General features: G+C 35.7%; 3 protein-coding genes across 4 annotated transcripts; 2 read left to right on the forward strand and 1 right to left on the reverse strand.

Annotated features, from left to right (window-relative positions):
* The first annotated feature begins 528 nt into the window (after window positions 1-528).
* Window positions 529-9,278, forward strand: LOC100255482 (uncharacterized). 2 transcript variants are annotated; one of them, XM_010646036.3, is made up of 5 exons: window positions 563-752; window positions 5,681-6,283; window positions 6,380-6,761; window positions 7,714-7,997; window positions 8,204-9,278. In XM_010646036.3, exons 2-5 carry the CDS (start codon window positions 5,740-5,742, stop codon window positions 8,971-8,973), a joined length of 1,980 nt encoding a protein of 659 aa, XP_010644338.1. In that variant the 5' UTR covers window positions 563-752; window positions 5,681-5,739; the 3' UTR covers window positions 8,974-9,278. The 2 variants fall into 2 exon arrangements, with proteins under 2 accessions (XP_010644337.1, XP_010644338.1); XM_010646035.3 differs by having other exon boundaries at window positions 529-752; window positions 5,681-6,761.
* A 12,648-nt stretch (window positions 9,279-21,926) lies between these two features.
* LOC109121810 (putative F-box protein At5g52610) lies at window positions 21,927-23,206 on the forward strand. The gene has a single exon (XM_019217101.2). It carries the CDS (start codon window positions 22,121-22,123, stop codon window positions 23,204-23,206), a length of 1,086 nt encoding a protein of 361 aa, XP_019072646.2. The 5' UTR covers window positions 21,927-22,120.
* Window positions 23,207-26,299: 3,093 nt separating this feature from the next.
* On the reverse strand, window positions 26,300-27,507 carry LOC109121753 (putative F-box protein At5g52610). The gene has a single exon (XM_019216985.2). The coding sequence runs from the start codon at window positions 27,401-27,403 to the stop codon at window positions 26,300-26,302; it is 1,104 nt and encodes a 367-aa protein (XP_019072530.1). The 5' UTR covers window positions 27,404-27,507.
* Window positions 27,508-27,849: the final 342 nt, after the last annotated feature.

The raw sequence follows: 27,849 nt of genomic DNA on the forward strand, positions 1-27,849 counted from the left end.
AAAAAATATTTTAAAGTTAAATAATTCAAAATAGATTTTAAAAATAAGTTTCAGAAAATAGGGTAAAATGGATGCTTAAATTTTCAAAAGATTTGTATTTCATTATTTATTTTTCTATTAATATAAATTGTGTAATAAATTTGATTAATTCATCAAAAAAGTGACTTTTTTTATTGATAAAAATTTATTGTCGTATCACTAAGAAATTTACTATAATAATAATATATATATATATATATATATATATATATATATATATATTTTTTTTTTTTAAATTTAATTTCATTTTTATATTTTATTTTATGATATATAGTTTTTGGACAATTACACGAGTATATATAAAAATTAAGGCTTTATTTACATTGTCAATTTTAAAGCATATTTGAAATCGATTTTATAAACGTTTTTTATTTTTTTAATACTTAAATAATAAAAATTTTTAATTATTAAAAAATTACAAATTTATCCTTAAACGGGCTCCTAGTAATTTATCACATTGAATAATGTTTTTTCACGTATTTGTAAACTGTACACAACTACAGAAACGAGTCAAACGACTGGGGTTACATGTTTGATGTTTCCTAATTTTGTTTATAAACAATGCCTAGAGAGAAAATGATGATGCAAAAGGGGCAAGGAAGGAAGGGTCTCCGATAGAATCCAAACCCTGGCATTTCTACGGTCTTAGTCTTCAATCGCCGGTTGGCCGATTCATGCTTGTCCGGTGCCATCTCCGGTGCTTCCGGCTCCAGGTAAAGTGCATTTTTTAGCTCCTCAGAAGTGCTCTTCGCACTGCATTGAGTATTACATCTGTCTATTGAAATTTGTAGCTTTTGCGTAAATTAAACTGGAGAAGTAGAGCACTTTCCATCTGTTTGGTTACCGAGAGAACCGAGGGAAAAAATAAACTTAATTCTGAATGATGTTATATTTTGTTTTTGTCAGAAAAGCTCCAATAGTCGTAGTGGTCTCAGGCGAGTGGGGTTTTTTAGGTCTCTGATAACAAAAGAATTTTCGGATTTGAAACTTTAATTCACTCTGTTTTATTGTCTTTTCTCATCAACCAACCAAACCGAATCTTCTTGTTTGGATTACTTTTTTTTTTTTTTTTTTTTTTTTATAATCAGAAACTGTCGGGTTTTCTATTTTTATCAAATTGTTTGCATTTTTTTGTTGGATTTTGTACATTAATTAATGATGTCTATGGTAGCTAATGAAGTAGATTTGTAGTTTAAGGGGAAGACCCGCTAGCATCAAAATTGAAGTTCAGGGTTTGAATATGTTAGAATTTAAATAAAGCGAGTTTCCAGGATTAAGGAAATAGGTTGTTAAACTTCTAGACAGGCATCAAAGTTGTGGGTTGGTTGCTGAGGTGAGGTGTTGAAATTTAGAGTGAGGTTTATGACCAAAGGACTGGGGTTTATGTGAAGAAAATTAGTAGAGTCAGATATTTAAGCTAAAAATCTAAGCTTTGAAGGTGAGTTCTCCTGTATGTATACTCCCACACTTTGTTTGGATAAAGTAACAGGGGAGAGAATTTATTTATTTATTTATTTTTAAACAGAGAATCTTAAATTTTCTTAGTTAGTTTGCCATCGAGAGTTCAAACCAAGAAAAAGGGGGGGCTTGTTAGAGAGAAAGAGAAATATAATGATAATAGTAAAAAACTTGAGCTTTTTCAAAATTTTCATATGAGCAGGTAACTTCTTTTGTCTAGAAACTCTTCAAGGTCTCTTTGGATCTAGGACATGAGGAAAGAGTAAAAGTTAGAAGAAATATCAATCTGTATTGTTTGGTTGTAACAGAAATAGGAAGGAAGGAAAATATGATGAAAAAAATAGGAGAGAATCGTATATATTGAAGCTGCATTTTTTTAGGCAAATTAGAGATTTATTGGGTAGGCACTGATCAGAAAAGGGTGCACAACCCATGTATCCCTTTGTTATATTGGGTTCTTTTTGGAAGAAAAAGAAATTGGAAGGAAGGTATGTTTAGCTGATTTGTTGACCCCACCAAAAATTTGGGTGGTTTTTCTTGAGATATTGCATGAAAAAAATTTCAGGGGTTCAATTATTAGATTTCCATGGATGTTGGGTCTCTTGCATAATTTTTTTATTTTCCTTTTTCCTTTTTCCTTTTTCCTTTTTCCTGCATGGAATACCATTGGTTCAGAGCTGATGTTTGGAAGACATATAATGTATTTATATTTTCAAGTGGGAAAAATTTGTGGACTATGTATACATATTTTGTAAAGTTTATAGTAAGATGGAGGGGTTGTGAGGAATGGCAAAACTCCCTTTAGATTAAAAACATGTGGCTTAAAGTGGAAGGCTTCAAAGACCTGCTTAAGACTTGGTGGATGGGCCATGGGTTTATAGCTTTTTTCGGTTATATCTCGACCTCTAAGTTGAAGGCCTTGAAGATGGACTTAAAGGCTTAGAATAAGGAAGTCTTTAAGAATGTTTTAGTCTAGAAAGTTGAAGCCTTAAATTGTATTGATTTTTAGGTTGCTCTTTGAGAAAATAAAAGCTAATCTTAATAGAGAAAAACACCCAAGAGTGGGGGGGGGGAGGTGAATTAGCGTTAAAATAATTTTTTTTTCAAACACAATAAATTTAAGCACAAGAATCACAAATATAAAGAGAGAAGGTTAGAGAAAGCAAACTCAAGTTTTATAGTGGTTCGACACTTCCTTGCCTACGTTCACTCTTCTCAAGCTCCTAACCAAGTGAGGGTTCCACTATACTTGAAGCTTTAATCAAATTTCTAATCACCTTTACACTTGGATTCCGGTTCCAATGGACTCTTACACAATTCTCTTCAAGTCTCTACTCACTTGAAGGTTCTAACACTTAAATAACAAGTTTGAAACTCTCAACCTAACTCAACAAGGGCTTAAATACAATTTAAATGCTAGGAAGAATCACAAGGGTGCACTAAAGAATATGCAAATAGAGATTTGATGCACCAAGAAAAGAATGAGAGCTTTTAAGGTAAGAACAAGTAGGTAAACAAATAAATGCAGACGTTCTTTTCCTCATAAATGAAGTGGAACTCTCAATTTATAGGTTTCTAGCCTTGGGAGCCAAAATGCCAAAAAGACAGCCTCGACCGGTCAAGCTTGGGGTCGATTGATTCACTAACCGTTGGGCATTAAATACATGATAGGTGACCGTTAGGTTTCAATCAGACCTCGACTGGGAATACATATTCTTCGACTGGGAAAGAAAGGCTATTGGAAGAGAGAAAATTTTTGCATCTCTCGGTCGGACCTCAACCCGGAAGGGTCAACTAGTCGACTAGTGCAACCGATTCAATAGTGCCTCGATCGGTTCACCATTTTTGACCCGAAAACCTATCTTTTTCTGGTCTCTTTACTTCTAACACTTAGGCAAGGTCATTAGGTAAATTAATATGCCAATTTTGAAACGATTTGTTTAAGGTTCATTGGATAAAAATCGGGTTTAGATGGAAATGTTACTTAGTGCATAAACTGAGTTTTTAAAGATGCATGAAAAGATATGAAAATCCTAAGTGCACCCATGCATTCATCTTATATATGTTTCTTATGATTAAAGGTCTTCCAATTGTCTTAATTGTGTATCCATTGGGTCATTGATGAATTTCTAAATTAACACCTAAAATTCTTTATAATTCAAACCAATTAGTAACTTAACTATGGTTTGTTATCATCAAAATGCGATCAGGAGAACCCTTGGGCTAACACTCTTCTTGTTGAAGAGATTGAGGCTAGAAGGACTATAGCAAGTGGAAAAGGCTAGAAGAAACCTCTTAGGGGCAAAAGTTTAGAGAATTATAGCTAAAGGAGGGTGATAAAAATACAAAATTTTCTCCCATAAAATGGCTAATGAGCACAACAAAAGAAGAAATGTCATGGCTAGAATAAGAGTGGATGGTGCTTGGTAATATGAGCAAGAGGGGATTAAGGAGGTGGTGTCTAGTTCTTTTCGTGATCTTTTTGTTGAATTAGGGGATTAGAGATCTTGTATCAATGGGATTTCCTTTGAACCCTTGGGTAGGGAGGAAATTGTGGCCATGGAGGTGCCCTTTTCAAAGTAGAAACTCTTCTGTACTCTTTTTGCCTTGTGTTGGTATAAAGCCCCTGCGATGCATCGAGACTTTGAGAAGATTAAAGTGGTGGGTTTCTTTGGGAAATTCATGGAGCAAATAATTTTGTTTTTTTGTAAGAAGTTTTAATGTCACATTCTTGGTACTCTAGAAAAGGGGGAAATAGGAAAAAGAAGAAAAGAGGGGGGAGGTGTTGGTTACTAGCAAATTTGTTTGCAAAAAGGTTGTGGATAGAGTGGTAGACAAATTTTGGATGTAATGCTTATTGCAAATGAGCTTATTAATTCAAGGTTGAAGGGCTTTTTTAAACATGTGCTTATTGATTCAAGGTTGAAAAGCTTTTTCAAACCTATTTAATGTAAGCTTAATACCAAGCCCATGACCATGTAAATTGGGGTTTCTTGCTTACAATTATGGGAAAAAAAAGGCTTGGCTAGAAATGGGTCAGGTGGATTAAGTGGAGTATCTTGACGGTGAGGTTCTTGGTACTTGTTAATGACTCTTTCTCTCCTTATTTATTTTGGTGATGAAGGCTCTTAGTTGCCTTCTAAAGAGAGCAAGGTGAGGGGTGGAACTATCTCACCTTTTGTTTCTCGATGATACTCTTATTTTTTTGTGATGCTTGCCAATATTAGAGGGGCTGGATAAGGTGGTCTAGAGGGGCTGGAAGAGAGAGTGGCAACTTCTTGATGAAAGCCTACGATGCTTTGATGCACTGATGTTTCCTTGCTTGGGAAGCAACTTGGAAAAAGATTTTGACTTTGGATGAGTTAAAAAAGGAGAGGGTGGACATTGGTGTACAAATGTTTTATGTATAAAGACGAAAAAGAATCCATTGATAACATCTTCCTGCACTATGACAAAGCAAGAATTGTGGCAGCTTATCTTCTCATTTGGGATTTCTTGGGTGACACATTTGTAAGTGTGACCCTTTTAAGTTGGCATAGATTCTTTGTTGTTAGACTTTGTGGATTGGGTAGGCTCACGATGGGTGCGCTAGCGGGTTTTTGTGTCTTCGCGCCTTTTTGTCCTTTTTTTTCGTATACGACATGTATACTTTCTTTCTTTTAATACAACTCTTATTTACCTATAAAAAAAATGGATTCTTTGTTGGGAAAAAGTGGAAGAAAGTTTGGGAACTATTTTTTTTTTGTGTGTTTTGGACTATTTGGAAGGTGAGAAATCAAAGATTGTTCGACTGTATAGAACAATCAGATTAAGTGTCAAATCCATTTTTATGTGTAATTTGTTAGAGTGGATTTAGATGAGGCATTAATGTTTATGTTAGATTTTGTTGATTGGGTACAATCTAAGCAAGGGAAGGGAGTCTTTTTTCTTTTCTCCTGTTTCCCTCTTCTTGTCCTTTACCTTCTGGCACTTCTGTATATGTCTTGTGTACTTCAGTGCGCCCTATTGCTGTGCACTATTAATGCATTTCTTTGCTTGCCTGTTAAAAAATTAAAGTTTACAGTAAAAAGATTTCTATTACTTAAGGAAATGTATCAGCTGCTGATAATGTCATTCTTTATCAGGATACTGAATTAACATGATGCTCTATTCCTTTTGGTACACTAACTAATGTTTTTTATAGGTATATTAAAGGTTTGAAAAGGTTGTAGCATCTTCCTCAAGAATTCAACAGTAAGGTCGATGGATCGACAGGCTCATGATTATGCTGCTGCTATGGCATTTGCTCAGCAGCAGCAACAAGCAGCTAATGTTCAACAGCAGCAACCTTTTGGGTTTCATCCACAACACCAACCGTTCCCTCCATCAGTGCATGGTCCTCCTTTTCTACCCCCTCATCCTTCTCTCCAACAGTATCCTTTTCATCGCCACATGCCACCACAATCACAGCAACTCCATCCCCATCCTCCACCACATCCCCACCTCCTTCATCTCCAGCAGCAACAGCAGCCTCCATCTGCTTTCCCTCCTCATTTACCCTCTCACCTTGTTCCTTCACCTTTTCATGGTCCTTATGAATCTGGCTCGCCCCCATCTGCCCCTCCTTCTGATCCTGAACTTCACAAGCGGATAGATAAGCTTGTTGAGTATGCTGCCAAGAATGGCCCAGAATTTGAAGTCATGATCCGTGAAAAACAACAAGACAACCCAGCATACAGTTTCCTCTTTGGTGGTGAGGGGCATAATTATTATCGATATAAGCTTTGGTTATCTACACGTTCCTCAGGTGGCCCCTTCAACTCTCCTTTCCCTCCCTCTTCTATACCTACGATGCATTCTCCTATGAATCCCATGATGAACCCATCTTTAAATGCTCCTCCAGCTGCTGCTGGGGCTTCGGCTTCAATGTTGGGCACGCCTCAAATGCATCAACAACCTTCATATCTACCATTTTATGACCAGCAGCAGCAGCAGCATCCTCAGCCTTTCCTAGGACATGGTCGACCAGATTTTGACCCCTCATCCAAATCTTTCAAAGGTCTGTCTGGACCACTTCCATCTGATGTTGCTATGGAGCTGAGTAATGTTCTGAACAATCTCACTGGTACCAAAGAGTCCATTAAAGGTGCCAAGATTTGGTTTATGCAGAGGTCTCCATTTGCACCAGCTTTGGCTGAGGCACTTAGAGATAGGGTCTTTGCTTTGGATGATTCTGAGAGACAATTGCATATAATTTACCTTGCCAATGACATTCTTTTTGACAGGTACTTCATCTAGTCCTGCACTGATCACTATTTCATCATAGTTCTGATTGCATTTCCTGAAACAATCTTATATTTCCTAGGCACTTGTGGTTAGCCCCTGATGGCCCATGCCTGCCCCCCATCTTTTTAACTTGATAGCTTGGATCTCACACTTTTGTACCCATAAAGCATATTTTCTCTTGATAATTTTGGTTTTTGAGGATAAATGCATGGTTAGAGCAATGAACAAGGTTGAGCTCAAACAAAGTCTGAATGCGCCATGCTTAAACAGGGATACTAGAGCTTAACTCAAGTCCATCCGAGCCAAGCTTGGAAACCCAAAATTTGAAAAAGGTTGAACTTGACCAAGTTTAAGCAAACACCGTAAACTTTGAGTTTACATGTGGTACCCCTAGTTAATATATCTCTTTTTTCATATCAAAGATATCTATAAGCAAACACTATGATTAAACAGAGATGTGGAGCTTGAAAGCCCAAAATTTGAACAAGGTCGAACTCAACTAGAACCAAACAAACACCATGTTTTTTTGATAAGCCAAACAAACACCATGTTGAAACAAGGATGTGGATCTTAAGTCAAATTCAACCAAGCCAAGCTTGAAAACTCAGAATTTAACTGTCTTGGCTTGTTTGAAGCCCTATTCCCTTAGTTCTAACCATTTGGGTTTATGGTTGGACTTCCTGTAATCAGGGGTTTTCTTTTATGCTTCTCCAATGTTTTCTGGCAGGATCGCGAAATTGACCGATTGAAATAATATGGTTATGGGGCCTGGACCCTGGGCCAGGATGTATTGTAATTGTGTAATCCAAGCACCGGGAGATAAATTTTCCTGCTTAAATACATCTGATTTTTTTCTTGAAGAAAAAAGATTTCTAAATATATACTGCATTCTGATGCTGCTGTGCAATTTCCTTTGGATTTTCATTGATCTTTACCATTTGGAATTTGCAGCTTGCAAAGGCGGATCAATCCACATGAACTTGATAATGAGGCCCTAGCATTTAAACCTGTCTTAGGTTCCATGCTTGCAAGGATTTACCACAACCCTCAAAACAAGGAGGAAAATCAATCACGATTACAGAAAATTCTACAGTTCTGGGCTTCCAAGGAAGTTTATGATCATGATACAATTTATGGGCTTGAGGGTGACATGATTGGTGGACCCCCAGGCAATTCTTTTTCAGGCCTTCTCAAGGAGTTATCTGCTGTTCCTGCGGATCCCTCAGCTGTTTCAGGTGGTGCCATCCTCCCCCCTGCAAAACCAACCTCACATCTCTCTCATTGACATTTCATTCATGACATACAGAATAATGGGTTGAAACCTGAGTTATCTGATTGTTGTGTATTTTATACAATTATACTCGTGCTAATTTGGATTTGCATGAAAGAAACAATTAAGTTTATGGCTGTACAATGTTTACTCACTGTTCGCTTCATGCAGGATTGCCACAAACAGCACACCATAATGTACCACAGTGGCAGCCCGATAAGCCAAGTTCTATGCCAAGTTTACTAGAGCAAGAACAACCTGATAAACAAATGCCTTCCCTTGCAGCCATGCCGCCGTCCTTGGCTACACAGCAATTTCTTCCGAATGCAGTTCCTGCTGGTCCTTTCCTAGGATCAATGCCCATACCATCTTCTGTTCAACCAGCAAACCAACAACCTGCACTCCATTTGCCTACAGCCACTGGTCTTGGTGAAAAATTACCTCCATATCCTTTATTCCCACCTGGTCTTATTCCTGGAATGGTAAGAAAGATGCAGATTGGTAGTGGTGTGCCCTACTCCCCCATGAGCCCTTTGGACATCCCAACAGTTATACCTCTATCCAATGTATCACCATCTGAAATTCTTGAGAGAGTATCAAAATTCTTTAAAGAGATTGGAGAGGTCAATCCTTCTGAAGGACCGATGGAACCATCTGATTCAAAAGATGAAGACGATGAGTATGAAAGAGACCCTCCTGTTCGCAAGGGAGGAGCTTGCATTCCTCCCCCTCCTAACCTGCAGGTGGATCCTGAAACAGGGACGTATTCTGATGGAAGTGTAGAGCGGAAACCAGGATCCAGTGGCTCAGCACGGTTGGGACTTGGGGCCACAGCTAATCCAAATGAAGTGAGCCAATACGATGATGTTTACAGTTCTTATAGGAAACAGAGAAGCACCACCTACCATTCATCAATGAGTGCTAGAGTGGGTACAAGGTGAAAACCACTTCAATGTATTGCTAATTGCCCACAGAATTTCCAACTGACAGTTTTTCTTCTGTTCTTCAATTTTTTTTCTTTCCTTTTTGGTTGTATGCTGATCTAATGACTGAGTATGTAGCAGCAGCATCAGTAAGTAGTTATTTGGTGCCAATAAAAGTTGATTCAGCTGAATGTTGGAGCATACATGGAGTTAGGATTTTGAGTGTTGTAATCTTTTTTATCAGACGTAAAAGCTAATTACAATACCTAATTTTTCAACTATGTGCCAAGACATTCTACTTAATAAATTTGTACTTGAGCTTACTTCATGAATGGGAAAATTTGCAGCAACTGGATAATAAGAAAACAGGTATCCCCTACCATGAAAACTCATAACATGGATGAAAGGCTGATTGGGTAAAACAGCATTCATTCCAGTATTGAATGCTATTGCAGTTGATTGTAGTACAATATATGTTAGTACCTTGGCACTTGCATCGTGGTATACCTAGGTTTCTCTACTACTAATAGTTCCCTAGAATAAGATGCAAACTGCAGTTATGAAGCAGGTCATGGCAATGGTGTCAAAGACGACAAATTTCTTAAGATGTTTGATGAGAGCCTTATGCTGGCTTTAAAGCTCAGCAACTATCTGTTTATGTCCACATCTCACAGCTACATGGAAGACTTGAGTTCTGATGGGAAGTTGGCTTGAGGAGTGGGCTCGAATTTTCATTGACAAGCTGCTGGAGCAGATTGATATTGCATGTTATTGCAGACTGGTACACTCTTGAATCCATGAAGAAACTTTTGCAGCAAGTGATTGAAACAATACTCTGGGCTCTCTTAAGGACCGAACATAGTTAAGATGTCCTGAACCAAAGGATTGGACATCTCAAACATCTAATTATGTTTGGCCTTCTAGGATTGGACACCATGAGTTTCAATTTTTTTCCATTTACATAACAACTTTTTATGACTTATCATTTTAAATCATATATACATTCTTCTTAATTGTTTTTCAGTCATTTTTATAAAACATTAACCGCTCTTGATCATGAATTTTTAATCTTACCGTTACAATCATACTAGCATTTTTAAATCTATTTATTTATTTTTTCTGATTATGGATATTGTTCTGTTATATTTTCTCCTAGCAAATTATCAAAATTCTGCTTTATATTTAGCAAATAAAATGAAAGAGGTTTTGCTTTAGTTTTAATAGAGCTACTTTTCTATTCATGCAAAGAGTTTGAGTATCTTTCAATTAAGAAATCAAGAAGTATGTCACATTTCCCCTCTTCTTTTTATTCAAAACCGGGGGACAACATTTGTAGTACTACTCACCATTATGGCCTTTGTTCTTGGAACTTCTAAACATTAAGGTTATGTCGATTAAGAACAATATGTTTGATGGTGATAAAAACAATGCCAATGGCAAAACCAATGTTGATTTCTTTCTTACACCCTTAAGATACAAATTCCTTATGTTATTTTATGTTTCTGTCTCTTGATGATGACAGAAATTGCTGCCTTCTTGGTGAATTCCCTAGACTTTTTTATTCCATCTATTAATAATATCGATTTTTATTGATCAAAGTTATGCTTTAGAGGCATTTGAAAGAATCCTCTAGTATATGTTATTTGCAATTTGAGTACAAAAGAAGTCTCGATACTTCACAAGACTACTCCATCTGAGCAACTTTAAATAATAGATATAGTTAAGCGGTACTTTGATACCATGTTGGACTACCAGCCTTTTTAAAAGCTTAAGGTCTTACGATGTGAGCCCATGGTGTATATCAGACTAACTAGGCTCATGAGTTCAAGATATGTATCTGTTAATCAAAGGACTTTTTGGTTCATATATAGTACATGATATTCTCATATTTGAACCACCAATTCTCTGAATGGAGGTTGGTCCAGGACATAACCTCAATAAATGTCCTCAAACTTGAGGGAGAGGGAGATATCCCTATATTACATGAGCAATTTATAGAGGTTGTAAACCTTAAGAATTTGGATAATAGCTGAAGTGTGTACTGCAGAGAGAGCCTTTGTTGATTGTTTAGAGTGCTTCAAATAGAATTTTTCTGAAGATAATTTTGATGGTTCTTACCCAAATGAATCCTTCTTACTTCAATAAGCCCTGCAATAAGATAGAACCAGGACAGACTGGTGGTTGCTGGCTCAGAGTTAGTGGGAATTGGGAAATGCTCCAATCATTGTACTTGAAGGCATTTCTTTTAGAGAATGGGGCTAAACATGACTGAAGACATTATTATTATTCTATTGCAATCTCTCCAACTCAACCCCAACACACCTTCCCCTTGTTGGCTTGTTGTGCATGACAACAATAAAAACAAAGCTGATGGAAAAATCAATGACAATCACTTTCTCACTCTCTTAAGATATGGTTTCCATCTGCAATTTTGTTTTTCTTTCTTAATAATGGCAGAAGAGTTTGATGATTCTATTTGCTGAGTTCCCAAGGCATTGTTGTTTCCACAAATTTCTTTTCTATGTTCTTTCCTTATGCAACCATATCAATATTTGTTGATTAAAATTAATCCTTGGATTTAGGGAAATTGTCATTGGATTGTGTCTTGATTCGATGAAATCTATGCAGCAGAATGGTTGATGCTGAGCATATTCTAAACTAGGGTCTGGCTTGCTGTATCCTTGTAACCATCTGGATATCAAGTTTCCAAAGCAGTGAAAGGAAGCCCCAATGCAGAGTACTGTTGCTGGCCCTGTTGCTGCAAAATCAAAATTCAGAACTACAACTGTGATCATTTTATATGCAGCTAGTGGTAACCCATTAAGCTAGAGAAGTTGTCATCTATTGATGCAAATGAGATAAAGAGAAGATAAACATGGATGATCTTTGCAATAAGTTGATCTGTACTCGAAATGAGAATTTGTTTGACGTGGAAGACATTATCATCAACATTCTCTCAAGGCTTCCTGTTAAGCCCCTTATGATATGCAAGTCTGTTTCTAAACAGTGGTGGAGGTTGATTTCTAGCCCAAATTTCATGCGTTTGCAGCTAATCCGGTCCCAAGAAAATCCAATTTATGTTTTCTATCCTTATTCCTGTCGGTGTCACAGTGAACATTTTCTGACCAAAATTGATGGAGAAACCACTGAAACTCTTCCAGGTTGCAATAGACGTTACTTTAAAGGTATGATTTGTTCCTTTAATGGTCTGATTTGTTGCATTAATACTGAAGGCATCCGTTGTATAAGTATTCGAACAAGTCTTCACCTGGACATACATATCCGCAACCCTGCTACTCGAGAAGTCCTGTTACTTCCACAAAGCCGTGGATCAAAAGAGTCACCTAAGATAGGTGTTGCTTTTTACCCTAGAACCAATGAATATAAAGTATTTCGGTTTTTCAACCCAGCAGGCAAATCTCATGATAAGCATAGTGAATGTGAGGTATATTCATCAATCACTGGATGCTGGAAAGGAATAGGTTGTGTTGCACACAGTCCGTGGAGTTCGAACCATATATGCATTAACGGGACAGTGTATTGGTTCATCAGATCAGAAAAAAATGGATTGATTATCGTCTCCATCCTTGCAGTGGATATGGAGGAAAACTTTAGTGTAATTGGCATTCCAGAGGAAGCAACTCTACACACTTTCTTAGTTAGTTTTGAAGGTTGCTTATCCCTAGTGGCTGGAAATGTATTTGACAAAAACAGATTTGATAAGTGGATTTTACAAGACAGTAAGAAGTCTACTTGGGTCAGGAAATGCAGTGATTACATGCCCATTTTAAATATTAAGCAAGTTAAACATGTAGCTGTACAAAAGAATGAAATTCTATTTGCAAGTATGAAGCAGTACTTTTTCTATAACATGTGCAGCAGAACTTGGAGAGAATTCAACTGGGTACATGATTTCAGAAAGAGGCTTTCTATTCCATTGGCATACACAGAAAGCCTCCTTCCTTGTAAGTGCTGAAACTGGTTTTCCATCATATAATTTTGTTAACTTACTTTGTAAGAATGGTGGGATTTTTTCCCTGATTATGGATACATGTTTTCCCATACCTCCTCTCCATATTTAAAGTTAAAAAATGCAAGAGTTTTCTCTTTTAGTTTGAACTACATGATTTTAACATTGATGTGAGGATATTCTGAGTGATGTTCTACTTAGAAATCAAAGAGTTGCTGATGTTTTCCTTTTTCTTTTAACAGGCAATGGACTCATTGGTTCTTGAATCAAGGACTTCTCCAGTACAAGGGCAACAATCTCTGTCACTGCAATGGTCGTTATTGGCTTGTTTGCATTTTCTTTCCAAAACTTGTGAACCGATGTGTTGTTTCATCATGATAAAATTGTCACTGAAGTGATTAATCTTTGTGCTCAACCCTTGCATTTTACCATGTGTTTGCTCATTACTTGTCAATCATCTTTGTAGAAGTGTTCTTGCTGATTACAGATGTCTTCTCTGTTTTTCCACGAACCGTTCAATATGTGATCTGATAGCAGTGCTAATACTTTGCTTTTGGAGAGCATTGCTTTCTACTGTAGAAGTCCCAATGCCACTGAGACAACAAGCTTTTCTCAAATCTTTTCCTTCCTGCTGTATTATGTTGTTAAAGCCTAGGCTTCTCCCCATGGCATTTTTTTTTCAGTTTTCTTACTGAGGTCTTGGATACCAGAATTTTTTTATCCATGTTGATAAATAAGGAGACCATAACATATATAATGTGATGGTATCTTAAAGAGTATTCAGCTTCTGGAAGCTGGATTTTGATGGTTTGTTGCTTAAACAATCTGGCTCAGCTTCAGTAGGTTTTGCTACAAGGGAGGAACAGTTCAGATGGTTGTTGCTGGCTAGAAGTTTGTGGGAACTGCCTGTTAAAGTTTATATGCTCACAGAAGGTTAAAATATGGTTGAGAGCAGTTTGTTATTATTTTATTTGCATTGTTGTTGTGCTGTGCATGCAACCATAAAAGAGAAGGCTGATGGAAAAATCAATGTTGGTCATTTTTTTACTCCTCCAAGGAACAATTTTCATCTTGTATTTTTCTGGTTTTTCATATTGAGGGAGGAAGGCCGATGATCCTATTTCTGCACATGCAAGCTTCAGCTACCACCTTTCTTCTTCAGGCAAACACTTGAAATCCACTCCAAGCTTTGATCTCAGCCTCTTCTTGAGTTCACATAAGAAGAATATTGGGTTTTACTCCAATAACTTGAATATGAGACCACTATGAGAGCTAAGATGAAGAATTAAGTGAACCCATTTGGAATATAAATTTTTCACTCAAAAATTGATTTTCAATTTAAAAGCAACAATATTTCACAAAGCAAACACTTTCCGATATGGTAAGAGAAACTTGAAACTAGAAAACCCAGAGTTTTCTATCTTATAGTAGCACTTACCACTTTTGGAAAGAGGGCTTAAGTATTAAGGTTTTGAAACTCATCTAATGACTAAACTTTGTTTGAAAAATCATGAAAATTCGCAAATGTGATTGAAATTTGATCGATAGGATAAAACTAAAAAAATTTGGATTCAACAAAAATTGTTACCCTTTAATTTGATTGATCATAAACCGGCTCAAATATTTAAAACACAATGTTTTATATTCTTAAGCTTTAATTTTATTTTTCATAAAATGATAAAAATTTAAAATACTTTTGATCAATGTTTGTATCATCCATCACCACAAATGTAGTTACCAACTCTTTTAACCATCTTTAAATACGAACAATTTGAAAAAGGCAAGCGTCCAATGGAGGATTTGAAGAGTACAAATTAAGAAACACATTGAGAATTTTGACCCAGAATTGTTAACCCAACTTTTATAAACTTTATGCGGAAATAATTATTTTTAAAACCAATTTTGGATACATAAAACAAAATAAATGAAGTACTAAAATAATAATCATATTCTTACCTTGATTTATGATACTAGTAACACTTTTGAACTGAGATTGAGTCACCTTGTGAATTGGATTGTCAAGGTCTTCAACTCACTACTCTCATATAGTGGATGAGTTACTTGTATGGTGTATGTTGTTGAAAATAAAACAACAAAAAGACATAAGAATAAGAGTGTGACTTAGGACTTCAACTTATAAAAAATTGTAAATCTTTTAGTCTTCCCATCAAAGACTATATGAAAGTTATACTCATTATTTACACCTATTATGTACAAATTAATGGGTAATGGTGGTTATGAATTTGAATGCATCTCTATAATTGCGGTTATACTTTTCCATTTTCATCCATTACTCATAAACATAATGTACTAAATAAATTTTATAATGACGGGGTTACCAAAGTTGTAACACCACATTCATATGAGTTAAATTTTCTAACTCCTCATTTATAATTTGAGTCTTCCATACATAAGACCATTGAATGCTCAATCAATTGATACCCTTAAATAATATTTACACAAATGTAATTATATATGACCACACATTATAAGAAAAAAGCTAACAAGAATTGCCGAATATGCTTATAAAAATAATAGAGTCCATTACAACAACTACTAGCTCCAATTGATTCCAACTACATGGAAAGCTAAGTTGTGATAGAGAATTAATTGAAGAAGTAGATGTGGATTCTTGTCGACAATTTTCTTAAGTAGATTGATATTTCCTGCTTATGAAGCTTGGTATGGTCTTGCATTCATGCAGGAGCGAGTTGTAGCAAGCCCACTGGAACAGAGTTTATAATGGGGGTTTCGTTTGAATTTATCCTCTATGTTTTTTTTCTTAAATACTATGTTGGTTTCACCTTCTAAGACATGTGAGCAGTTAGGTGACTTCTGATTAAATAGGGTTTGTTTGAGAAATTGTTTTTCTAAAATCTTATCAAATAAAAAAAATTAATAATTTTATTTAAGTAGTATTTTTTAGAAACAATATTTTTTAAACTTGTACAAACTAAAATAAATAATCTTAATGAGAAATCTAATTATCATCAAATTAAAATAAAAATAAAAATAAATTATATTTTAATCACAATTTCTTAGGCATGAAAGTAGAGACGTTTATAAGGTAAACCCCAATTTTATAATACTATCATAATTACAAAATAATTAAATTTTAAGTTGTTAAAAATTAAATTTTAAATTAAAATAATTATTTGAATTTTAAAATGAATCCATCTTTATTTGTAATTGTATATAAATAATTAAATCATTTACAATAATTAAAAACAAATTTCAGGAAAATACGACAATACTAACGCTTATATATTGTATTATATTTATATGGTTTTGTTTTGTTTTTTTAATTTTTTTTATTTATTAATAAAAAATGTTAACTTTTGTTACAATTTTTTTTTGAGTCTGATGCTAAGTGTTTTGATAAAATTATTAATTTTTTTTATTATGATAAAATAAAAATTTTTGTTTTAATTTCATATTTTAAAAAAGACACATTATTTTTTTTTTATATAAAAAAACTTATTTTTATTTATCATTGATTATTATCTTTATTAAACTAATTTGTTTATTTAGGTCATTTACTTTTTCATTTTATCCATTCAACATTAATTCTTTATTTATCTATTAACTAATAAACATAAACAAATAGAATGATAGATCGTTCCTAATATCATCCGTTATGATAATTTATTTATTTTGATTTGTTAAAATATTTATGATTATATTATTAATAATTTTACTACTAAAAATATTATTAATATAGTGAAACAAAATAGATAGAGAAAACACTTTCGAAAAGGAAGGGAGCAGTTTTGGATCGAGCAAGGAGCACTTTTTGTGCACCTAACCTATTTTGAAGCTTGATCTTTACAGATAAATAGATTTTCAGTTGCTTATTTTGAGTGAAATTTGGGTCAAGAAATAAAATGATAATATGCCCATAGCTGAAAGGAAGAATGAAATCTTATTCATACTTATGCAAGGGTATCTCGTCTATAATCTGAACAATGGAATTGAAGGGAAAATGTCTGGACTGGCACTTCTAGAGGTATTTGTTCTGAGGCCTTTGCATTTACTGTGAGAACCCTCCCTTGTACTTTCCGTACTCCTAAAGAAATGATTGAGGACAACAACTATTCTATTCCAATCTCTCCAACTCAACCCCAGCCCCAACTTTCTTACTCCCTTAAGATACAGATTCCATCTGGTATTTTTATCTCTATCTTAATGGTGACAGAAACGTTTTAAAGGTGTTTGATGATAAACACGGTAAATGACTGAAATCCTCCTTACCAGATGAGGAGATAACTCTTCATTATATACACGATAATTACAATTGTAAACTCCTACATAATAGGAAAGAATCAAATACAAATATTGAGCATATCCCTACAGCTATACAAACGGATATTATGCTATACAAACGGATATTATGCTAACAGAAAAGGAATGCAGCACGTATCATGGAGAATTTGATTCTCCCTTATCACCCCCTTATCACCCCCCTGCAAGGTGAGCATGGTAGAAGGGAGAACGCTGAGCTTGCTTCGAAAGAGATAGAACTGTGGCTTGGTAACTCATTTGGTCAGTGAATCAGCAAGCTGTAGATGGGAAGGAACAAAATCAATTTTCAAAGTGCCTTTATCAACAAGTTCACGAACAAAATGGTAGTCGATTGCAATATGTTTGGATCGAGGACGAGTAATCGGATTGACTGCCATAAAAATTGCACTTTGATTGTCACAAAGAATTTTAGGTGGCACTGAGAGTGTAACATGAAGGTCCCGAAGCAACTGAATAATCCATGCAATATCAGTAGTAGCAACAGCTAAGGAGCGATATTCGGCTTCTGCACTTGAACGAGAGACAGTGCTTTGTTTCTTAGAAGACCAAGAGATTAAATTAGCTCCAAAAAAGATAGCATAGCCGGTAGTAGAACGACGTGTATCAGGACATCCAGCCCAGTCCGCATCAGAGTAGCCAAGAAGATCACGAGTGGACTGTTTGTGAAGTTGGAGACCATGATGAGCAGTGCCTTTAACATAGCGCAAGATACGCTTGAGAGCACGAAAATGATCCTCGGTGGGAGCATGCATGAACTGGCAAATGGAGTTGACACTGAAGGACAAATCAGGCCTGGTGATCGTGAGGTATTGAAGGGCACCGGCAAGAGAACGAAACAGAGTAGGGTCGGAGAATAGAGTCCCTTCGGCGGATAGATGTTGTCCAACAACAAAAGGTGTAGAAATAGGCTTGACATCAATCATTGAAGCACGTTGCAAGAGATCAAGAGCATACTTCGTTTGACTGAGAAATAAACCCTTCTCATTAGCTTGGACTTCAACTCCGAGAAAATAATGAAGATCACCCAAATCCTTCATGGAGAATTCGTTGGAAAGCCGAGTAATAAAGGTGTGAACCAGAGAAGGAGTACTTCCAGTGATGATCATGTCATCAACATAAACAAGTAAGTAAACAGTACCAAGCGAGGAGTGATAGACAAACAACGAAGAATCAGCCTGACTAGAGTGAAAACCAAGTTTGAACAAAAATGAGCTAAATCGATGAAACCAAGCTCGAGGAGCTTGTTTCAAGCCATAAAGAGCACGTTTTAGACGACAAACATGCTGAGGTAACTGTGGATTAGTGTAGCCAGGCAGTTGTTACATGTACACCTCTTCGTTGAGAAAGCCATGAAGAAAGGCATTTTTAACATCTAGCTGATGTAAACGCCATCCAGAAGTAACAACCAAGGATAGAATGATTCTGACTGTAGTAGGACGCACCACAGGGCTAAAGGTGTCACCAAAATCAAGACCATGAACTTGAGAAAATCCTTGAGCCACAAGACGTGCCTTATGACGCTCAATAGACCCATCAGAGTGAAGCTTTGTTTTGAAAATCCAGCGACAGCCAACCACATTATGATGTTGAGGACGAGGTACAAGAACCCACGTATCATTTTTCTTCAGTGCGTGAATTTCATCATCCATAGCCGAGAGCCATTCAGGGTGTTTTGCAGCAGACTTGAAGCCGCGTGGCTCTTTGAGAGCAAGAAGAGCCTGAAACAACTGAGAAGAAGACGAGATATGCATAGCATGATACAACCGTGGTTTGAATATACCAGCTTTCCCTCTAGTAATCATCGGATGGCTGGAAGTGGTCACACGAGGAGAGGACGAAACTGGTGAAGGAGTGGTCGAATCTGTAGCAACAGAATCCAAGAGAGAGTCCTCATCAAGAGGAACTTGCGGACCAGGAGAAGAAGTCGAAGACAAGTGTGGAATATCATTGCAAGGCAGACACAGTGAATTCGAGAAAGATGGTGAAGGCAAAGAATCTGAAGTACTAACATTAGAAGAACTAGAAACACATTCCTGAGACTCAGAAAAATGAATATAGTCAATGTTAGATGGCAGATTTTGCACAGAATCACCATTATAGGGAAAGGTATGTTCATAAAACTGCACATGTCGAGAAACATAGACACGATGTGTCTTACGATCTAAGCACCGAAATCCTTTATGAAGGGTACTGTAACCTAAAAAGACACAAGGAGTAGATTTTGGAGACAATTTATTAGGTGAGTAATCTCTCAAATAAGGGAAGCAAAGACACCCAAAAGTACGAAGCATAGAATAATCGGGTTGCTTACCAAACAGGAGCTCATAAGGTGTTTTGCCAGCAAGAAATGGTGACGGGAGTCGGTTAATGAGAAAGACGGCAGTAGAGAAAGCCTCAACCCATAAGGAAAGCGGCACACGAGCATGAAACATAAGAGTAAGACCTGTTTATGTGACATAACGATGCTTATGTTCGGCAATTCCATTTTGACTAGGAGTGTAAGGACATGCCAGACGAAGATCAATGCCACACGAATGCAAATGAGAGCGAAACTTATTATTTGTAAACTCAATTCCACCATCACACTGAAATGATTTGATTTTGGCGGAAAACTGTGTCTCAATAAAACGTTGTAAATTGATGAAATTATCAAAGAAATCAGATTTGTGTTTTAAAGGAAATATCTAACTAAATCTAGTACAATCATCAATGAAAACCGCGTAGTATCTATATCCATTAAAAGAAGAAACTGGTGACGGACCCCATAGGTCACAGTGTAAACGATCAAAAGGCATAACACAACATTCATTATTTAGAGAAAAAGGTAAACGGTGGCTTTTGCCGAGTCTACAACCAACACAAATTTCAGAATCATTGTTCACCAATTTATTACTACAAGAAATAGATCCTAATTTAGAAAGAGAAGCAACAGTAAGATAATGTGGATGACCAAGGCGAGTATGCCATAAACGAACAGATGCTCGCGGTGAAGAAGTAGTGGACACTAAGGCATGATGATGACGATCCAACACGTAGAGACCATTTTCACATCTTCCGACTCCCAATACCACTCTTGTGACCCGATCCTATATGGTAAAACCAGAGGAAGAAAAGGTAACACAACAATTATTGTCTTTAGTAAGTTGACTAATAGAAATAAGATTTTCTTAATTCTAGGAACAACTAAGACATTAGATAAAAGAAGAGGACTAGACGGAACAAGAGATGAAATGGAACCAGTGTGAGAGATTGCTAAGGACTGACCATTGCCAACCATGACACGTTCATTACCAGAATAGACAGCCGGTTGATTCACACCTTCGGTGTCACTAGTCATGTGGGACGTTGCACCAGAGTCAGGGAACCATTCAAAGTCATTAAAATCCTGAATCGAGCAAGCAGAAAAAGCCTCAGCAAGGTTAGCCGATTGCTTCTTCTTGAGTTTCAGGAAATTCCAACAACGTTTAGCCAAGTGGCCCTCTTTGTCGCACAACTGACAGTGGACGGAGGAGTTGGATGATGACTTTGAGTTGGCAAACAGTGTAGGAGAAGCTGAAGACCGATGCTTCACTTGCTTGTGACCAGCCACTTTAGAAGTTTGCTGTGCAAAATAAGCAGAGTTGGAAAATGAATGGGAGACTGACCGTTCAAAGATTTCATGGCTCAAAGCTTTCGGAACAATTTCAGCAAAGGATGGTAGAGGAAGTTGTGACATCATGGTGGTAGAAAAGATCTTATAGTCGGGTCCCAATGCACGTAGGTACCAGTGGACTTTATCCGTGTCGTCAATGGGACGTCCAATAGCAGCCAGTTGATCGCAAAGGCCTTTGAAGGTGCGAGAAAACTCAGCAATGGACTGAGAGCCACGGTGCATCAGCTGGAGTTCATCCTTGAGTTGCAGTTCGCGAGTCTTTGATCGGTGTGAAAATGAGACTTCAAGCGCATGCCAGGCCTCGTGGGAGTGACGGAAACCCAATACCTCACTCATAGATTCCTCTGTGAGAGAAGAATAGAGTAAACTGAGCAGTGTCTGATCGGTATGCAGCCAAGAGGTATATGTAGGATTGGATTTTGGGGTGCCATCAGAGGCAGTAATCATGGGAGAAGGAGCCGTGATGCTACCGTCCAAATAACCAAAAAGCTCTTGACTAGCTAGCAGAGGAACGAACTGATTTCTCCACAATAGATAATTGGAGGAGGTCAGTTTAATGGTGAGCATATGCATCATTATATTGAGCGGAAGAGTAGGAGGTGAAGAAGACGAAACAGCCATGGTCAGAATTGAAAGAAACCATGCTCTGATACCATAAAGGTGTTTGATAAATACGGTAAATGACTGAAATCCTCCTTACCAGATGAGGAGATAACTCTTCATTATATACACGATAATTACAGTTGTAAACTCCTACATAATAGGAAAGAATCAAATACAAATATTGAGCATATCCCTACAACTATACAAACGGATATTATGCTAACAGAAAAGGAATGCAGCACGTATCATGGAGAATTTGATTCTCCCTTATCACGTTTGACCATCCTATTTGCTGAATTCCCTTGGCTTTGTTGTATCTGCAAATTTCCTTTGTACGCTCTTTCTTTTTGCAACCAACTTCAATCTTTGTTCATTAAAATTATGCTTTGAATTGACTGAAATTTCCCTTGGATTGTGCACTGATGTCATGCAGTTTATGCAGTAGAAGTATTGATGCTGAACGTGAACTAAACAAGCGCTATCCATGTGGCCCTCCAGATGACAAATTCCAAAGCAGTGAAGGAAGCATGAATGCAGGGTACTGTTGCTGACTTTATTGCTGCTTGATTGAAATTCAGAACAAACTGCTAGAGAAGTTGTCATCTCTTTGACACAAATGACGTAAAGAGAAGATAGAAATGGATGATTCTTGTAATAAGTTGGTCTGTGCCCGGAATAAAAGTTTGTTTGACCTGGAGGATATCATCACTGACATTCTCTTAAGGCTTCCTATGAAGTGCCTTATGTTATGCAAGTCTGTTTCTAAAAATTGGAGGAGATTAATTAGCAGTCCAAATTTCAAGCGTTTGCAGCTACTTCGGTCCCAAGAAAATCCTAGTTATGTTTTCTACCCTTATGTTTGTTTGTGCTGCAGTGTACTTTTTCTGACTAAGGTTCATGGAGAAACCACTGAAACTATTCCAGGTTGCAGTAGACATTGGTGTAAACACATGATATGTTCCTTTAATGGTCTGATCTGTAGCATTAGCTACAAAAGCTTCTTTGAGAAGAAGGTACACATGGGCATTGTTATCTTCAATCCCATTACTCAGGAAGTCCTGTTACTTCCACAAAGTCGTTTATCAGCAGAGGCACCTAAGATTGGTGTTGCTTTTGGCAGTAGAATGAATGGCTATAAAGTATTTCGGTTTTTCAACCCATCTGGAAAATCTCAGGATAAACATCATGAATGTGAGGTATATTCATCAATCACTGGATCCTGGAAAGGAATAGGTAGTGTTGCATACAATCCCTCGAGTTCACAGCATATATGTATTGATGGAACGGTGTATTGGTTCATCAAATCTGTAAGAAATGGGTTGATTATTGGCTCCATCCTTGCAGTTGATACGGAGGAAAACTTTAGTGTAATTGGCATTCCAGTGGAAGCTACTCTATACCCTTTCTTAGTTAGCATAGAAGGTTGCTTATCTCTAGTGGCTAAAAATGTATGTGACAACAGATTTGATATATGGATTTTACAGGACAGCAAGGAGTTCATATGGGTCAAGAAATGCACTGCTTATATGCACGCTTTTAACATTAAGGAAGTCAACCATGTTACTGCACTGAAAAATAAAATTCTATTTGCAAGTGGGCGACGATATTTTTTCTATAACATGTGCAGCAAAACTTGGAGAGAATTTGACTGGGGACGTGATTTTCAAAAGAGGGTTTCCAGTCCATTAGTGTACACAGAAAGCCTCCTTCCTTGTAAGTTCTGAAACTTGTTTTTTCATCATATAATTTTTTTCAACTTCCATTGTAAGAGCGATGGGATTTTGTGCTTATTATGTATACATGTTTTATCTTCCTTATAGTGACTTATTGCTGCAGCTTCATATTTAAAAATGTAGGATGAAAGAGTTCTTTGTTTTAGTTTTAATGCAGTGACTTTACCATAGTGTTTTAATAAAGTGAGTTCCTGACAATTTTTCCTTTTCTTTCAACAGACAATGGATTAATTGGTTCTTAAATCAAGGACAACTTTACCACTATTGGAACAACAGTCTCTTTTAGTCTCATGATCTTCATTGTGTTGTTTACATTTCCTTTTCCCAACTTGTGCTGATGTATTGTTTCATCATAGAGGGTGTTTGTTTTTTTAGTTTTTTATGAAAGCAATTTGCTTTTACACTTTACATTGTTTGTTTGTTTTTTTTTTTTTTTTTTAAATTTTTTTATGACTTATTATAAATTTTTTGTTGAATAAAAAAAGTCAAAATATTTAACATTTTCTAAATGAAAAAAGTAACATGTTGATTTTTCTTTTTTTTTTTACATTTTAATACTTGGAGTAAAATCTTAACTTTGGAACAACTTCAAAGGAGGGGGTACTTATTGGCAAACGGGTGTTTTTTATACCTTTTTGAAATAGAGATTTTTTATACCTTTCTGAAGTAGAGACGGTGGATCACTTTTTACTTTATTGTGTAAAGACGCGGGTTATGTGAAATCTTATTTTCTCCATTTTTTGGTGTGGTTTGGACTCTTTCGTGTACAGTGAAGAAAACTCTTATTGGGTGGCATGTTGTGGGGAAAACTTGTAAAAAGGTTGGGCAAATGGTCCCCTTATGTATATTTTGGTCAATCTAGAAGGAAATGAATTTGTTAGCTTTTGGGAATGAGGAGTTTTCCCTTAAAAAACTGAAATATTCTTTTGTATATAATCTTTGGTCTTGGGTTAGGGTGTCTATAGTTTTGAGCCTTTTTTATCTTGTAAGTTTTTTAGATTGGTTAAGCTCTAAGTAAGGGAAGGTGGTGTGTTTCTCTCCTTTCCCTCTTGAAGTGCTGTCTTTGGGTTGCTTTTGCATACTCCTTGTATACTTTGAGGGTACTGTTTTTGGTTCTTCCTCTTTTCGTTTAATATACATCCTTTTATCTATATAAAAAAAACAAATAACCTAATACTTAACACTATTAAGTATTAAAGTTCTATTTAAAATTAAGTGAAAAAACAAACACCACCTAAGATTGTAGCTGAATGCTTATTCTTTATTGTTGATCCTTGTTTTTTACCATGCCATGTGTGTGCCCCTTGTTTATTATCATCGTAAAATTTATAATGACATGTGCTCTTACCAATTATGGGTGTCTTCTCTGGTTTTACATCACATTAGTTACTGACTGTCCAAGAGTTGATCCATAATCAGTTGTAAGACTTGCTTAGACCGGCTATTTCCAAATGTTTTACACAATTTTACGACAGTCTTATAACCAAATGAAATATTTGGTTGGAGAACATTGCCTCCAAGTATAGAAGTACCAAAGATGCTTAGGAAATAAGCTTCCTCAGATCTTTTCCTCCCTGTTTTATTATGTAAAGGCTTGGATTCTTCCCATGCCAGTTTTTTTGGTTTTCTTAGTAAGGTCTTGGATACCAGAACTTTTAATCCAAGTTGATTTTATACAGACTCCCTAGCATTTATAATAGTGATCAGGGACATGGACACTATAGACTTAAGTAATTTCTAAAACCAGAATGTTTTAACAAGAAAGAGGTTTCTGGGCCTGGAAGTAGTGGTCATTAGAGCATGTAAAGACTAATTCATTCAAAACTTAAAAGAAGGCTGAGTTTTCATAGAAAGTTATTTCAAGGAGTGGGGCTGTATTTTCATCAAAAAGTTGCTTCAGGGATCGATACGACCAGTTGTTGCAGATTCATACAATCTTGAATTTTAAAAATTGAATAAACATTAGAAATTATTATTTATTTTAACAAAACATTGTCAATATCTTCTAACATAATTATTTCAAAAATATAAATATAATGTAGTTTAATTCTTAAATATTGAAATAAAATATGTTTTGGATGAAATCAAATAAAATAAATATTCTTTTAGGCTTATTAATATCATTGACATAAATATCAATTTGTTTAATAAAACAGCCCCTACATACATATTACTTTTTTTTCTATCATTTTTTTTAAAGTTCTGATTAATTATGTCTCACCAATATTTTATGTCAAAATAACGAGTTATTCGTGTATCCATAAAAACTTATTTTTTTAATTAATAAATATAGTTCGAAAAGGAGTTAACACTTTTGAAATTCAATAATAATAATAATAATAATAATAATTTTAGTTCTTTTCATATATTAATTTGTCTTTTATGATTTTTTTAATAAATAATTTTTTTTTTTTGGCTTTTCTTCATTTTTTGTTTATTTTTTCATAAGGTCTATAACTTTAAACTAAACAAGCTTGAATATATATGTTTGTAATAATCTTATATTATATTAGTAGTTAAACACAATTGTATGTCATTTTTTTATGTTTAATAATAAATTTTCAATATTAAAGCTAGAATCTATAAGAAAATCAACAAAAACAATATATCAATTTAGAAATTATGAAATCTAAAATTTATATAAAAAGGTTAAAAAAAAATTATTTATAAATATTAAAAAAAATGAGAGTTAAAATAAGATAGTGGTTCTATGAAAATTTTAAAAATAACTAAGATATGAAAAAAAAAAAAAAACAAGTTAAGTGTAAATTGGTGATAAGTTTTAATAAATAGAGATCAAATTTAGAAAAATTTAGTTTCTATTTTTTTTATTTAGATTTTATTTTTAATTTAATTTTATTTCATGTAACTTTGGTTGATTGGGTCTTGCTTAAATTCTAATACCATAATATTTGAAAATTTTTGTGATAATTGAATCAACTTTCAATCGAGGTCCATAAAAGGAAAATAGAAGAAAAAAAGAAAAAAAAATCTCTTTCATTTTATTTTTTAATTTTAAAATATAAAGCTAAATTGTATCTAAAATCAGGAAAAATCCCTCCATACTTGCAAGAGAGGTACACCCTAATTTACATTTCGATGCTTACATGGGAGGAGGCTCTCTGTGTATGCCATTGGAAGAGAAAACATGTCTTCACGACCATGTTCCCAGTTGCATCCTCTCCAAGTTCTGGTCTCCATGTTATAAATAACAGAACGTACCCAATTTGCAAAAAGAATTTCATTCTTTTGCACAGTTACATAGCAAAGGTGTTCAATCTTAAAATGTCGGGGGATATTATCACTCCATTTCTTCACCCAAACTGACTCCTTACTATCCTGTAAAGCCCATATATCAAGTCGGCCAAGTCCACGTCGAGCCACCAGACACAAACAACCTTCAATATTCACCAAGAAAGGGCGCATAGTTTCTTCCTTTGGAATCCTAATTATGCTAAAATTTTCCTCCCTATCAACTGCAAGGATGTGGCCGACCACCCGCCCGTCTATTATTGATAGGCTAAACCAGAACACCGTTTCATTAATACATACATGATTGGAAGAACTATAGGGAGTGTGTGGAACAGTACCCATGGATTTCCAGGATCCAACGATGGAAGAATATACCTTACATTCATAAAGTTGCTCTTTTCTGTGGCAAAACTGAAATACTTTATATTCATTGATTGTAGGGCCAAAAGAAACACCAATCTTAGGTTCTGATGTGGGGGTTGGTGGGAGTAACAGGACTTCTCGGGTGGCAGGGTTACAAATATGTATGTCAAAGGTGCTACTATCTTTAATCCATTCATAAAATATAGGGCCGTGGAAGTAAATACAACAGATCAAACCATTAAAGGAACAAACCATACGTTTAAGGTAAAACCCATCACAATCAAGGAAACTTCGAGTAGTTTTTCTTTCAGTTTTGGTGAGCAAAGGTATGTTGTCGTCCGAAGAGGGATAAGAAGGATAGAAAGCATAACTTGATTTTTCTCGAGATTGGACTAGATGCGAATGCATAAAACTAGGACTGCAAATTAAATCCCGCCAATATTTAGAAACGGACTTGCATATCAAGAGGGATTTAACAGGAAGCCTTGAGAGAATGTTGGTGAGGATGTCTTCCACTTCAAACACGTTGTCATTCTGGGTTACCCGTATCAACTTGCTCCCAAAATCATCCATTCTTATCTTCCTCTACCTCTCTTTTAAGAATCCTCTACCTCTCTTTTTGTATCAAGAGCCTGCCCCCGCCTTCAGTAGAGAGAAACAAAAATACGGCAAAAGAAAAGAATTTTAAGAAGGGAGTAAATAAGAAAAGAATCCAATAAACCTACCTTCACTATGCAATTTATATATACCTTGAGATGTAATGTATTTAGTAATTCCAAGGCCAAAAGAAACTCCAATTCTATTTGTTAACGACTTCTTAGATGCCATATTTATGGACTTTCCTTTCAATATCTATATCATTCAATAAAGTAGGTAATTATTAATAGGAAGTAGTATAAAAATGGAGAGTTTATGAGACGTACGGAAATAGGATTATTAAAAATTTGGAAGATTTATCCAAGAGGAACACTTAAACCCTGCCAAACCCCTATATGAAAATACGGAAGACGAAGGCAGAA

This window comes from Vitis vinifera, chromosome 19, assembly GCF_030704535.1.
Source record: "Vitis vinifera cultivar Pinot Noir 40024 chromosome 19, ASM3070453v1".
In the NCBI taxonomy this organism is placed as follows: Eukaryota; Viridiplantae; Streptophyta; class Magnoliopsida; order Vitales; family Vitaceae; genus Vitis; species Vitis vinifera.